The sequence below is a fragment of the Equus przewalskii genome, chromosome 10, assembly GCF_037783145.1.
Source record: "Equus przewalskii isolate Varuska chromosome 10, EquPr2, whole genome shotgun sequence".
NCBI lineage: Eukaryota > Metazoa > Chordata > Mammalia > Perissodactyla > Equidae > Equus > Equus przewalskii.
Genome location: NC_091840.1, coordinates 977,852 through 993,255, shown reverse-complemented (window position 1 = coordinate 993,255; position 15,404 = coordinate 977,852). Strand labels below are relative to the sequence as shown.

Genomic DNA, 15,404 nt, shown 5'->3' with positions numbered 1-15,404 from the left:
AAACAAAATGATCTTCCTGGTTTCCATCTATTCAGCCCTCAGTTGGCTGATAGTGGCCCTACATGGTCAGCACCCAGGGCTGGTATTTGCTCCCGTCCTCCTGGTCCAGCCCCACTTGGCCTCGCCCCGGGTACCTCACACCCACCTGCCCTTGTGGCCAGCAGTGGCCTGCGTGGCTGGGAGCCCGGTCAGAGGCCGCTGGGGCCGCCTCAGTAGGTGGTGCGTCGCGGGCGCTGGGGACGGCAGCGGGCACCCTGGCGGGCCGCATGCAGCCGGAGAGATGCCACGTCCCTGCTCCTCTGCAATGAAAAGCAAGGGAGAGCTCACGTCTCCGGCCCAGCTACGGAGACATGGCCATGAGGGAGCTGCAGCTCCCCCTCCTCCACCCAGCCATCGGGCTCTGCAGGGAAGCCAGGCTCCTGCAGCTCAGGCGCAGTCCCTTGGCTCTGGGCACCCGCCCCATTGCCCCTTCTGGTCTTTCCGTCCCCTCTGCCAGGAGATGGGGCTATGGGTGGTGCTGGTAGTCACAAGGATCAAGATGAAGCCCTGCGTGTGCTTTCCTGGCCCTGTGTAAGGCGGTAAGGTGGGCCAGTCTGGGCCGCCAAGCCCTCAGGCCAGCCCCTGGGCGAAGCTAAGGCCGGGGCACCACCTTTGTCAGCTCTCAAAGGGTTGGCCCCAAATGTGTTCTCTGCAACTGCCTACCTGAGCCCGAGACTGGGAGGGAAAGGGAGGTGGAGGGTAGCCTGCCCACGCACCTCTCCCCAGCCGCCCCCCATCCCTCAGGGCCTGCTGGGGCTGTTCACACCGGCTTTGCTGGTCATGTGGAGTTATCCCAGGCTCCCTGGAAAGGGCCCAGTACCCTCCACTGGCATCTCCCCTCACTCTCATCCTAAGCTGCCTCAGCCCCTGCCAGCCAGGAGCAACAGGAAGTGGGTGTCCCCTCCTGTCCCCACACCTGCACCCAAACCAGCGATCCCCCAGTCATATTCTGGGGACACTATTAAGTGCTTTTGAGATGGTCAACATGTTGAGGTTCCTCTGCTTGGACTGGGACCCCACAGTTGGACCGAGGCTGGAGTCCCTGCACTCCAGGGTGGGCAAGAGCTCCACCACCCTCTCTGGGCCTCAGGAACATGGGCCCATCTGTCCCTTAGCCGGCACCTTGGTGGAGATGCTAGATGGACCCAAGGCCACCCCTGGCCCTGCCAGTAGCAACAACATCAGCTGGTTACATCATCCAGGGGCTCTACCCAGACTGGGGATTGGGGGTAGAGGGTGAGCAGATGATATTGTCAGCCTAGGTTTCTGGTTCCAAATATTTCCAGCTGTGCCCAAGACATGGAGACAGAGAACTTCCTGTCTTCAGGAAGGTGTGGCCACCAAGGGCCCTAAGAGGAGTTGAGGAGAGCAGTCAGTACTCTAGGGGACCAGGTGACCATGGACAGGGCTGCCCCTCACCCTCCAGACATCCCTGCCAAAGGAGACTCATACCCAGCATCCTATGAAGACTCCCTCACCACCACTGACGCAGACACTATGCTGAGGCCACTCTCAGTGGGTCCCTCGGCCCCTCCCCTCCTCAGAGGGTGCACACATCACTCTAAATCAGAGGCAAGGGGTACACGAGCAAGGGCCAGAGCTGGGGGAACCTGCCACACACACACACACACATAATGGTGTATGCAGAAGAACACCTGGAAAATGCATGGAGGGCCCACGTTGGGGGAGCCTGGGGACAGGACCAGAAAGGGCCTGCCAGGCAGGCAGACCCTGCCATTCTGTGGCTGCCCGAGGGGCCTGCTGGTGACACTCCAGGGAGCAGCTGCTGAGACCTGCAAGGCCCACTCATGGGGTTTCCTGAGGGACTGCCCAGTTCTTCCCAGCACCTAAACTGTATCCTCAAGGACACAGAACATAGCGGACACTCCCCTGTAACCTCAAACACACCTTTACAAGTAGGATGGCGCCAAAGACAGGCACTACTTCCAGAGGTCACACCAGAAGGAGGCAGGAGCAGGACAGCAAGACAGGTCCCCTCCTCCAACACAGGGGTTCCAGGAGGGGTTCCAAGCACCCCTCTGTGGGGGTGAAGCCTAGGGGAGGGTGGGAGGTGGAGGCCAGGCCAGGACCCAGAGCACACTCATCCTGAGCAGTGAGCCTGTGACCCCAGTAAGGAAGACAGAGGTGGTGAGTGCTCTCCTAGCACCAAGGGGCCAGAGAACAGGATGGGCTGGCTCTGAGCAGAAGGCGTTGGGGGTCACCCTCTTGGTCTCAGTGGCAAGGTGAGAAGGGATGGGACAAGGAAGAGCTGGCTCTCTTCCAGGGACTACCAGGCACAGCCAGAGAAGCAGAAGAGGGAGGGAAGTGGGCAGGAGGTGGGGACACAGCTGCCCCTCCCATCCTTGGGGCAGAAGGGCAGGAATGCATGTCTCAACGGGGCTGCCACCAGTTTCCCTCCAGCTCACACATACAAGGCCAGTCTGTTCCAGAAGGCTCCAGCAACAAGTGGATGTGGACCAGGAAGTGCCACAGTTGCCAGGGCATAGTGCTGGGGGAGGGAAGCTCAAGAGCAGATGCAGGTGGATTAGGAGTTTGAGAGGGACCCCCAGCCAGACCTCAGAAGGGATGCAGGAGAGCAGCCTGCAAGCTTGTGGAGGAGAGGGGTAGCTTCCAGGGAGGTGTCTCTTCAGGTGTATCCAGCGGCCGCCTGCCCCTCACCACCTTGTCAACAGCGCGGCCCATCTGGAGCTCGCTGGGCCGGGGGAGGGCAGGGCTCTTGAGCTTCAGCAACTCAAGTGGGAGAGGGAAGCCAAGGCCATGGGCACAACTGACAGCAGACAGATAGATGCTGCCTTCTCAGATGCTTTGCCTACTGCTGCTGAGGACCACACCAGGGGAGGGGACAGTGCCTAGGCATGGGACATCATAGTAGTGGGGGAACGACAGGCTTGAGCACTGGTCCACACAGGGGCCCACTGGGAGCCACCTCACAAGAACTGTGTGCACCCCTCGTGGGCAGCAGGAATGCGGCATCATGCCAGCACCTCACTGTCCACTCCCCAGAAAATCAGCAGGCAGAAATACTTTCTGGCGGTGCCGCCCCGAGGGTCATGGAGGTCAGGGGCCCATTTCATAGTGATTAAGCCAGGGGAAAGGAGATCTTCAGAAACCCCAAAGTGGACGCGTGTGTCTGCATGGCCCACACGGGTGTCAGCTCCGGAAACATGACAGCAGCAGCCGTGTCCCCACCACATCCCCAGTCTCACTCTGTCTGCTCCCAACTGGTTCACACCACCACCAGCAGGCTGCGAGAGGACAGACCTGAACGCCCATTCTCAGAAAATTAAGTTTTCATGTGGTTAATCCACACACTGAAAACTCAAACTGATGAAATAAAGACCACATGGCAGGGGCAGGGAAAAGGTAGAAGTCATCATGAATTTATTATTTACACGGTGGTCAAGTACACACACACAGTGTTCACACAAACGCGTAGTTTAGAGACTGGCCACCGATACACAGGTTGATACAGACATTCCACTACATTTCTGGGAGGACAACAACCGTCCACAAGCACACCGCTGAGGACTCAAGATCAGAGCCCACCTTCCAAATGGAATCTGGCAATTTCACGCCGAAATCTGGAAGCAGAATGTGGGAAGGCTGCCCGGTCTCATCTCTGACACTACATGGGGGGGCTGCAGCTGCTAACACCTCACCAAGAGGGGGAAGCCGACCTCTGAAGGTAGCATGGGGCCACAATGAAAGCCCCAAACTCGCTCTGACCCACCCAAGCTCCTTGTGCACTCCAGAGACACAGCCCCACCTGGCCAAGTCCCCACACCCCAAAACACTTACACAATAGCCCACTCAGGATACAGAACACAGCAGACAGCCACACTCTGCACTATCAACGCACACCACTCCTGTGCCAGGGGACTTTGGGGGTGGGAAGGGAACTTACAGATGCCAATACCTTTTAGGTCCCTACCTTCCTATGAGCGCCCCAGTTTTCAAACAGAACACTCTGCAGTGGGGTGACAGAAGAAACATGAAAGTATCTATGAATATATACTGCACCTCATTTCCCGAGATGGGGGACTCCTTTCTACTGGCTGCTACCACCACCTGGTGCCTCTGTTACAAGACAAGGGTGAAGGGAGGAGTGAAGAGCATCTCAGGAAAACCCCCAGGAGCCTGGCCACCTCAGGATCTTTGTGGCAAGACTCAGCGCCACCCCACTTCTTGACCTCTGGGGTTCACTACGTCCCGACCAAGGTCATGAGAGTGCATGACACCACACCCTGCTGGATGATCAGGTCATGCAAGTCCCCCGCTTCTTCGCACTTCAGAGTGGATTCCCTTGGCCCCGCTGGCCTTTCTGGGCAAACCCGGCACCTGGGGCGGCCGGCCACGTCCCTGGTTTTGAGCACACAGATGTTAACACAGACTAGGGGTCAATCTGCATGGGTGATATTTACAGTCTGTTTAGAAAATTCTCAAATTCAAAGGCATTGAGGCAACAACCACCACCAAAACCACCACACACGACCCCAGGGAGGGGTCCGACGTCTCCTGGTTGGCAACCCTCTCCTGAGGGCTCAGTGACACACACACAAAGCATCGACTTCTGTGGTCTTCAGTGCTCGGCCTCCTTCTTGCCATGTCTGGGAAGATGAGGTGGCAGTGCTGCTCTGCCGGGAAGCACCCGCCGTGCCCTTGCTAACTGCTCTGACGATTCCAAGAATCCTAGTGGGTCCGTGCTGCGCAGGCATTTTAGTTTACGGTGGGGAAGGGAGAGTGACAGCCAAAACTAGGTTAATGAGGTCACAAGACACACAGCACACACACGTTACTTACATACACGGATACATGTGATAATTTCTGATGAGAAAATTCCCTCTCCACAGCAGACCGCACAACACAACAAAGACACCAAGCACAGATCACTGAAATTCGCGTTGTGTTCCACGCCCCGTCTCACTCCATTCTACACGAACTCCACGGCAGCATCTCTGTTTCAGGACTCTTTAAAGTCAACGTCTTTTTAAGACCGCAAAAAGACAAGAAAGAAACAATAAAAAGACAGATTTCTTTACACAGATTTAAGCCAATAATTTTTAGCAAAATGATACAAAACTGTCTTAACCAAGTAGAAGATCGGTAGTTACAGTAGACTCGTCAGGGAGCAGGGCGTACCACCACTGGAGGGAGAACTGAAAGGCCCGCGGATGGGAGTCTGATTCTCTCTGCGATTGTCTCTCACTCTGCTTTTCTTCCCAGCCCCGTCAGACCGGAGTTCACTCACGGCGGGGGCTCAGGGGTGGCCCCTGGCGACAGCAGCGCTGGGAGTCTGTCGGTCTAGTTTGTCTTTTGTTTCCCCCCGGGCATCACTGGGGGGTGGCCTGGAGAGCTCCCGGTGTTAGCGTTTCGGTTCTAGACCGGGGGCGTGTCACTAGGAAAGCCATTGTAAGAGGAGATCAGCCATGCATTGTGTGTGCCCTTCAGAGCAGAAAGGAGCGTTCTCATCGGTGCACGACAGACTGAAGACCACTGGGAGCCACCCGACCAGGAATCTGTCGGAGCCAAAGCACAAGAGAAGGTCAGCATGAGGCCAGAGCAAAGGGCCGGTCAGTCTTGGGAACAAAACACCAGTGACAGCACCTGGGAGAGAGGGGATACCGATGCCGCCTGGCCCCACACTGGACGCCCGCACCCCTAGCCATTCCAGAAGGTCCCTCTGCAGCCAGGATGTGTGCTCAGCAGAACAAGTGACAGGAAGATGGGGAAGGAAGAAGAGGCATGCAGGCCAGGAGGCCTGGTGGCTGTGGAGCCAAGAAGCTCATGAACGACGGACCAGAGTCCAAGTGGAGAAGAGATACTGGCTCCCAGCCTCCTTCCTGGAAAGTAACCTGGTGTTTTGAAAACAGGGACCAGGCTCCCTGTGGGCACTGGGATTCCTCTCTGGGGAAGACGTGACAAGCAGTTCCCATCAAGATGTTTCCAAGAGTGCAGTCATATTAAAACTGCAGCAGGTCTCTCATAGCGGCACTGAGCCTGACCGAAGCTGCAAGCCCTTGGTTGGAAGGTGGAGCCGACAGAGACAGCTTGCACGCCCAGCCATGCACCAACGGCAAGGGAGCAGGTGGCTGTGGCTGATGGGTTAATACAGACGACAGCATGGACGAGATGCTGGGCAGAGACCAAGTTCGAAAAGAAAAACAAAACGAGGAAGACAGAAATAAATGCAAAGGGAAGAGAGATGACAAAGCCAGGACGGGCGGAGACCATCAGGAGCCTCACGCAGCAAGAGCATAAGACCCCCACCAAGCACGGCCCCCTCAGTGGAGCACGACATGACACATCCCGACACCAGGGCAGAGCGGCTCGAGGGTTCTGGGGCCACTGGAGCCAAGCGCAAGTGCAGAGCCCTGGGCTCCTGCTCCCCACACGCACTCCCGACTTGAGACTGCCGTGGGGACCAAAGGCCAACGCACAGTGGGCAGGGTCCTGGGGTCACCCTGTTTGGGGACTCTCTGTGGTCTGCTTGCCCCCAGACTGGGCAGCTGACTGCAGCTGCTCTGGAATCCACATGAGGAAGAGACCTGGGCGGAGGGGCCTCGCTCTACCTCAGCACCTGGCATGCAAGCCCGAACCCACCTGCGTGCTCCCACAGGCAGGTGAGGGGTGGCCGGCCCCCACCCCGCCCCGGTGCCTGCTGTCTGTGAGACCCGACGTGAGCACACTCACCCAGTGCTGCCTTCCAACGGGGAGACGTGCAGCTACTTGCCGTGGTGTTCGAAAGGAATGCTATTCTGAGGTGGGGGGAAAAGACAGCTGTTGGTAAGGGTTCTGCCAGCCGGATCAGCATGTAAGGCGCTCCTGTTTCCACAAGTGCTTCCTCACCTCAACCAGGTCCACCGCCACTGGCCAGGGCCGCCTCAGAGGAGACCCCAGAACTGCCTAGGAGCTCAGCCTCGCCCCTCTCTGAGCGGCCCCTGCAGCCACTGCTGCTCCTCTAGAATGAACCTGTTATTAATGAGGCCAACAAGGGACCAGGACAGACCCCTTCTAACTCCTCACACAGTAAGAGAATCTGATGCCCAGACGGCGGCCCCTACAAAAGCTCTCAGCACTCACGGCTCCGCAAGGCCTTGCTCACTGCTCAGAACAGCCTGTGCTTGGGCAGGTGGGGAGGACAGCCACCTCACTGTGACACACAGACTGGACACATTTCCTCGCTGACACAAGGAAGAAGATGGAGCTATGAAGCTTACTGGGGGGGGATGGATTAAAACAAATAAATCAAAAGGAGTAATTGACACCAGGGACCAGTATTACGTTTTATCAACAGTGCTGGACTGATGAGGCCCTTTCTTCTCACAAAGAGAAAAAACCCGCAAATAGAGCCACCCACCAGATGCCCTTTAGGCTCCACATCATTCTAGCAGAAGAGGCTGAACTTGCAAGCCAGGGTCGGGAATGCAGGGACTGTGGCCCGAGGGCTGATCTAGCACAAGCTGCCCTTGAGAAGCAAGTAGGGGCAAGGAGGAGTAGCCACTCTCCTGCAAAGTCTGAGTGCCATGGGGTCAGGACAAGGGACACGGGTGTCAACGGCCCCTGCCCACACCCAGCTGCAGAGGGTGCAGGCCGGCTGGCGGCTCTGAGCGCCTTACTGCTGACGATGAACTACTTCCCTGGACTTAGTGCATCTGCACAGGAGGTACCACCTCCTCCTGGAGGGGCATAAAGAACCAAGGAACAGCAGCCATGGAGGAAGCCAACAGGAGGCGCTGTGTTGGGGCCTGCATGCACGGTGTCTGCGTCTCCAGCTCCCCCTGACAGACGCACTGATGCTCCCACTTTCACCTCACTTTCTTTGAGAGGCATGAGTGTGAATGGAGGCTAGAGGATCGTAAAAGCTGGAGCAACCCTACTCGCTCTATAACTGCCAAACCACCAGGAAAGACATCGGGGGCAGCCCCTGGGCTAAGCCTCTTGCTGTCCTGCAGGGACACGGATCACGCCCTTGGAGGGCCAAGAGCCTTTCACAGTCTCCTAAGGAAGAGCACCCGTGGTGACCAGGAAAACCCGAAGGAAAGAGCCGTTCCCAGGACGGGTGCAGTGGGACACACCCCCAAGGGCTGTGTCCCGAACCTGAAGATTCTAAGAAAATCTTCAGGGTGACCAGTGACAAAAGCTAAAGTGCTTCTTTGGAGAGAAACACCCCCAAGTCGCTTCTCTCTGAGACTTTTAGCTACATTTTAGACCCCCATTGTCCTTCTTCATATGGAAAGCAAAAGGAGAGCACAAGAGAACAAAGATGCATGATTCCAAGTTCTAAGCTCGCCTCAGCTGGGTAAGACTTCACAGGAAGGACCTCGGATCTGTGTGTGGTCAGTGCTCAGGGGGCAGCAGGCCAAGGCTGGCCACGTGGTAAAGAGGAGGTTGGACTCGGACCCATAACTGTCCCACACCCGCAGGACTTTCTGACTCTTTCATTTCTTTCAGTGATCCCAAATCCATCAGACACTTAGTTTTAAAAAAAAAAAAAGTTAAGCCTGTCCCTTCTTTAGTCTTTGCTAGCTGAGCCCCTGACATGCAGATGTCAAGTCTAGACAGAGTCCCCAGCATCTACAGGCCCAAGCTGTCCCTGCCTTAGGTGTTCTGGGGCCACACACCCGGGCCCTCTTGCCAAGCTCGCCAGGCAGACCCCTCCCAGGACATGCTCCCAACTGCTGACTCACGGGTTCCAGGGCGCATGGGAAGAAACCCATTAAGCCCTTTCTGTGTCCCGAGGCGAGGGAGGAAGGGTGTGGGGCCGGGTGCCACAAGAGGCCCAGTTTCATTACCCTGACTAGACCCCTCAAAGCCCCACAATTCAAACTACTTGCATCTTCAGTCTCTTTGGGAAAAAAGTTACTGCACAAAAACAACTCATTTCCAGTAGAATAATCAGTAAATTAGAAGAGTTTGGTAAAACTATTCACTTCACTTAATTAAAAAGAAGGTGGTCAGGAGCCCTCCCTCTGCCTGGGCACACCTTGCTCCTCTGCCGGAAGACCAGCCAGACACGCAGAACTGAGGTTCCAGGCAGTCCTCACAGACCCCACGAATACTTTCAACCCACTCAATGCAGCTACAAGCTGCACCCAGTGACAAGCAAGCACCGGCAGCAGGGCCTAGGGGCCAACTCCTAAACTAGAGGCCTCACAGTGAACCAGAGAGGTGCTCCCAGTGCATTCCTGAAACCCACGCTGCCCACCTGACCGACACCCACAGGGTGCTCACTGAAGCAGAACAAAAGGCCCAGCTTAGCCAAGTTCTTGACCTACCAAGGCCCCACTTGGCCAAGTTCTTGACCTACCAAGGCCCCCCACCCAGCCCATGGAGGGGAGCCTGAAAACTATTTGAGAAAAACAGTCAGCATGTACACAAAGGGCTGTTCTGGTGAGAGAGGCTCGTTAGCGAACGCAGAACAGCAGCTACAAAAGCCAGAGTGGGAAGAGGATGTGGGTGGAGGAAGTGGTGGAGATTCGCTCAGCTGGGCCTAGGCTGCCTGTGCCTGCATTGCCCACCCACCTCCATCATGCAGCACACCGTTTCTCTGAGCACACTGGCCTCCGGAGAGAGCAGACAGACAGGGACATCAAAAGACGGGAACGATCACCTCACAGCACATCGCCAGACCCTGGGCAGCCTCTGTCCAGGCCACCTTACAGTGACTGCCAGCAACCCCCGCCCCACTAGGCTCTCTAAGGGAGTGCCTTGGCCAACAAGAATGAGGAAACAGTCTCAAAGGCTGGGTGTGCCTATGACAGACAAATGGTGCAAGCAGGTGTGGCGTCTCCAGTCTGAATAAGGAAGACTGCAGGGCCTCCAAGGCCGGCTTGGGGCTGGGGGGCCACACAGAGGGCAACAGAAGAGAAAAGCCCTGTTATCTGCCCCAGCACAGGTGGGGAGCTGAGCCCTTCACCCGCACAGCTTGTCTCTAAGGTTCTCCACCAATGGGCTGAACACCAAGAGGGGAGGGAGGAAAGAAACCCTCCAAAACCCTCACCCTACTCTGCTTGGAGCTCGTGAGACTAGTCCGAACACGAGGAAGTCGGTGGCCCACAGCGTCCTGACCTCGGCGAGCTCAGAGAGCGTACCTGTGAGGTGGACATGCGGGAGGTATCTTGTCGGCCCGTGAGATCCGACGAGGAGATGTTCACAGGGGCGCCGCGGTGCAGGCGCATACTCACTTTCCGCTCTCTTTCCATGCCCGACACAGGCCGAGGAGAGGTGTTAGCTGAAGGAGGGGGAGACAGGGGGAAGAGGTCTCAAAATGCGGCCCCACAGTCAGCATGAGGGGGTCTCTCCTTGGGAGCTGTGTCTAACAAGGACCCTCACCTGCCTCAGCATCAGTATAGAATAAGCTGTGGGCGGGCTGGGCACCAGACTTCATCTCACTAGATTTTCAGGGCAGCAACAGGTGATTGGCCCCCAGCCGACGCAGCACTGCCTGAACCCTAATTTCTAGGTCAGCATCAGTGGGCAGGGCCCACGAAGAACCACAGGACACCAGTGCGTGGCTTCGGGCTGACCTTCCCAGGAGCAAAGTATCAGGCGTCTGGTGGAAGGGCAGCCCAGGCCTCTATGCTTACGATGACTGTCACAGATGGGGAAGGGGAAATGGGTATCAAGAGGTTTCTGGGGGAGGAATCTGTGTCATGAGAAGGAGGAGAAGCAATAGCAACAGAGCTTTCAGGCAACTGAATCCTTCAAGAGACCAAGTCCTGTGAAATGAATGTTCCCAAAGGCACTGTCCCAGGCTGTTCCCTGAACAGTCTATCCTCAGGAACAACAGTTGACATGAACGAAGATGTACATGGCGTCACCCACGAGCTGCAGCTGCCCCAACTCTGTGCACAGAGCTGGCTCCTGACTAGGTCACACAGCTGGAGTCTCCAGAGCGACCAACACACAAAGGCCCCCAGCGTCTGCTGAGGGGCAGGGGGATGTGGTGTGAGCAGTGGGCCACTCACCAGTGTGTGAGGTAGGGGTGAGGGGTGTGGGAGGAGCCACTTCTTGTGTCCCTCTCAGCCGGCCTGAGGCTGTGGAAGGGAGGCCACGGGTGGCTGGATTTCGTGAGTGTCTCAATCGCTCCTCTCGGTCCCGACGTTCCCGCTCAGCATCGTCAGCTGCCCGGCTGGCACCCTAAGAAGGAAAGAGGATAAGATCAGAACTGAACTGGGTTTGGTGAAAAACAACCCAAGGCCCTTGGCTACCCCCTGCAACTCAAGAAAACAACAGGGGCATCTGGGACAAGACTGCCCATGAAGCTCCCCACAGCAAACCAGCAAGTCAGAACAAGATGAGGCATCCTGTGTCTTTCCAACACAGCAGGGGAACCCCCACTCCATCACCACAGCACTGTCTAAAACCCCAAACACCCGCAGCAGCTGGGTGACCCTCTTCTCTGTGAACATTCACATACAGACAGGAAATTGTCTGAGGTCAGAGGTAGGCCCAACATGGTGCCAGTTGGGGGAGTCTGAGAAGCAGGTGTGAGTGGTGGCAACCAGCGCCCAGACTCACGGCCCATGGCGACTGTTGCATCGTGGTGATGCCAGCAACATCATGCACACGTGACGAGGAGGCCCGCAGCCGGGTTTGTCCTGGGAGGGCCCGTGTGGTGGACACTGCTAAACAAGGTTTGCTCCCAGCACAAACAGCTAGTTATGCTTTCAGTGACTAACAAACCAGTTGCACAGGGGATTTGATTTTAATTCGTTAGGCTAAGGTACCCATCACGCTAAAGGTTACATCGCAACCACCAGTGCTCTAAGGCAAGGGTCTGCAAACTTCAGCCCACAGGCCAAACTCAGCACCCTCTGTTTCTGCAAAGAAAGTCGTACTGGCATAGCCTCGCCTCCTCACTTACGCACTGCCTACTACAGCTTTCCGTCTACGATGCAGAGTTGAGTGGCGGTGACACTGTGCAGGCTGCGACACTGTGCAGGCTGCAAAGTCAAAATTATTTACTATCTAGTCCTTTAAAGAAAAGGTTTGCTGAGCCCTGCTAAAAGGGATGACAACGTTAAAACCAGCAGCTTCAAGTGGCTCTGGCAGGAGGTCCACCCTGATGTCCAGACTCTGGGTGATCTGCAGTACCACTACCAGGGCTGTCCTTTACAGGCCAACGCAGCAGAGGGGCCTGGCTCCTGAGCCACCATGTCCTGCAGGGCGCTCTCCTCCCAGCACCTGCCTCTGCCCTGGATGGCACAGACCAGGTCTGGGTCAGGCTGGCTCTGCCGACTGGATCCCTATTCACGGAGGCTGCAGCCACTGCCACCACCTGGTTCCTGTATGGGCACCCCTGCACCCGCAAGGCTGTGTGGGACAAGGCCTTCTCTTACTGTACACCCTCTGAAGAGGAGGGTCTGCTCCTCCATCAGATTTTGTTGTCCCAGAGAGATTCCAATTTCTGTTTTAAACTCATAACTAAATAGAAGAATAGGAAGTGGAAGTTCCAAAAAACCGAATTCTGGCAGTGGTATCCAAAGATTAATTATTTAAACTCATAAAACCGACTCACGGATGGGTGGCCAAACTCAGACATAAGGTGCAGCGCCTCCCCAGGCCACCTACCCAGCTCAGAGGCCTGGTCACTCAGTCAGAGGGAGGAGGCAGCAGGTTCCCACCCCACCAGTGGGAGCCCTTAGCCTTGGCCACACCCTCCTGCACCAACAACATGTGAGCACCATGCCTCAACATCACAGGTGGTCAAAGGCTCTTAGGATTGATGACAATGATAAAATGACCTCTCACCTAAAGACAACTTAGCATTCAAGTAAGAGCTTTGGTTCTGGGCAGACGTGCACCTGTGGACACTCTACGAGTGGCCCCTGGCTGCCCACACCCCCTGAACCCAACACTCCTGTTGTGGCCACGTGGTGCCTTCTCTGCTTTCCCTCGACGGGCATCTTGCTCTTGCCCTCAGGCAAACCTAATATAGGCCACGGCCCTACTAGGTACACTCGGCTCCCCCAGCGCAGTGAATTAGCCTTCAGAACCCAGACTTTGGATAGCACGGCTCCACACAAAAGACACAGCCGTGGACGCGTCAGCCACTGGCAGCCTTTTGCTGACCTGGCTGTTCCTCCTTCCATACTGAAAAGTGAGTGAGTCGACAGTGCCACTTACAAACTTGAGCATGTTCCAGTCGAACACATAGTCATAGGAGAAACCCTGGCGATGGAAAAGGTTCCTGAATAGCTGTCTCAGGTACGAGTAGTCAGGTTTATCATCAAAACGCAAGGAACGGCAGAAATTCAGGTACGTGGCAAACTCAGCTGCAAAACAAGGAGATGCAGAGCTAACAGGTAATAATCCCACGTGGACCCACGTGGAGTGTGTCAACGTTACCATTTACCATCCACTGCTATACACTGAGGGTGTGAGAGAGGGAAACTGAAATACTTGTTAGATTTGGAAGACTCTAGGCCTCAGGAAAGTTTCACAAAGTTTCAGAAAATTCAGCATCACAGGGCACAATTTAATCTCAACTGAGGCATTTATCCTAGGGGCAGTCCCACAAAAATAAAGGGAACTCCCTGAGCTATGGCCACCTGTCCGCTTTCCACCTTCCTAACCAAACAGGGTCAGGAGGGGTCTCCAGGAGCCAGCCTGTGTGTGTGTGTGTCTGCCTGCCTTGTTCGCCTCCCACAGCCTCACAGCCTCCCATAGAGGCACTGGGGAAATATGCCAGGAAAGGAGGGGCTGCTGTTACCCTCCTCCCACAGAAACCACAGGAGGGAGGGGGCCGGCTCGGCACACCCACTCGAGAACTCACAAGGGTAGCCTTTACATAACACTTCAATGGGAGTAGACATCTTCTTCTCACTAATCCTCTCGTACTTCTGTCTCTTGGTGGCAGCCTTCAGCCCCTGCCAGGGCAGAGAGCCCAGGTTGAAGTACATGAGCACATAACCCAGTGACTCCAGGTCATCCCTTCGAGATTGTTCTGGAAAGACAAGGGAAACGGATCAAGGACGGCACATGTGCACTTGCAGCAGCAAAGCAAAAGGCCCCAGGCAGACACTTACTACGGAAATGAACTTTAAAAATCATAAAAAATATACACGGATTCTCTGGTTTCACCAGAAGCTGCCCCTGACGTGCTGTCAGGAAATTCTCCAACACCCCAGACGAGCACCGTCAGTGTCACAGCTGTTAGAAAGTCCATCATTTACCTGCCTCACCACACCTCACAAAACAAGGTTTCCAGAGTCCCTGAAGCCTCCCTGAAACCTTCGATACAAAGGTTTGATGACAGCCTCCACATCAAACATGCTGACCACCCCCAGGGTCCCCCAAGAGGCTGGCCTTTCCCTGAGCTGAGAGATGGACATGCCCATGGCAGCGTAGGTCAGGGACCAGGGGCACAGGAGAGCCCACCACCCACGGGCTCACCGATGCCAAGATGCGTGTTGATGGAGGCGTACCGCGCCGTCCCTGTGAGGTTCTTGTTCTCGCGGTAGGGGATGTGCTGGTGGGTCCTGGCATCCCGGTACTTCTTGGCCAGCCCAAAGTCTATGATGTAGACCAGGTTGCCCTTCTTCCCCAGTCCCATAAGAAAGTTATCTGGCTTCACATCTCGGTGGATGAAGTTCTTTGAATGAATGTATTCAATACGACTAATCTGCAGGTAGAGAAGCAGTGGTCAAAGATCAAATCCCAGGGGGCAGCCTTGGAAAAGGAGTCTGCTTGGCAGAGCAAGGGCCATGCCTGGGCATGCTCTGTACCCCTTAGCCCAACAGAGTAACTCAATAATCTGGAGGACACTCAACTGACCACCTTCAGCCCCCTCGACAGGCCTGGGCATTTCCCTCTTGTTGGCTCTCAGGGGCTGGACAGAGAGCAGCCTGACGGAAAAGCTGCTACCAGACAACATCTGTACTAGACAAAGTCCCATCAGGAACCAAGGATGCACTCCTGAGGTAACCAGGGCCCCATGCGTGAAGGTACCAGGCCGTGCCGAGAGGGTGGGTCTCCAAACCCCACACCTGGGTCGTCATCCTATGGTAAAGGCTAATGAACTTTCATTTTCTCCCTGTGTACTAACAGGCATAATTATGAGAACAGCTGGAGTATTTTATCAGACTGTCCACTCAAACCAAGCATGTGCTGAGTGCCCCACTGCTCTGTCACTTCAGAAAAACCAACGCTTACCATTTGGTCAGCAAGTAGCAGGACAGTTTTGAGACTGAATTTCCTCGAGCAAAAGTTGAAGAGGTCTTCCAGGCTTGGTCCCAACAGCTCCATCACCATGACGTTGTAGTCCCCCTCCGCCCCACACCACCGGATGGTGGGGATGCCCACTGTGAGAGAGAGAAAGAGGTGCTTCAGTACAGGCAGCC

General features: G+C 55.8%; 1 protein-coding gene across 10 annotated transcripts in view; it reads right to left on the bottom strand.

Annotated features, from left to right (window-relative positions):
• CSNK1D (casein kinase 1 delta) overlaps positions 1-15,404 on the bottom strand; it is a 40,107-nt gene that overhangs the window by 776 nt on the left and 23,927 nt on the right. For 3 of the 10 annotated variants that reach the window (XM_070561307.1, XM_070561311.1, XM_008520439.2), the window contains exons 3-10: positions 15,217-15,365; positions 14,458-14,686; positions 13,838-14,008; positions 13,189-13,337; positions 11,028-11,199; positions 10,152-10,291; positions 6,751-6,815; positions 3,420-5,576 (exon numbers count right to left, since the gene is read on the bottom strand). In XM_070561307.1, the coding sequence (XP_070417408.1) occupies positions 6,783-6,815; positions 10,152-10,291; positions 11,028-11,199; positions 13,189-13,337; positions 13,838-14,008; positions 14,458-14,686; positions 15,217-15,365 (1,043 nt within the window). In that variant the 3' untranslated portion in view covers positions 3,420-5,576; positions 6,751-6,782. Of the gene's footprint in view, positions 1-145; positions 300-3,419; positions 5,577-6,750; positions 6,816-10,151; positions 10,292-11,027; positions 11,200-13,188; positions 13,338-13,837; positions 14,009-14,457; positions 14,687-15,216; positions 15,366-15,404 lie in introns of those variants that run through there. The other 7 variants (XM_070561305.1, XM_070561309.1, XM_008520436.2 and 4 more) reach the window with 3 other exon arrangements.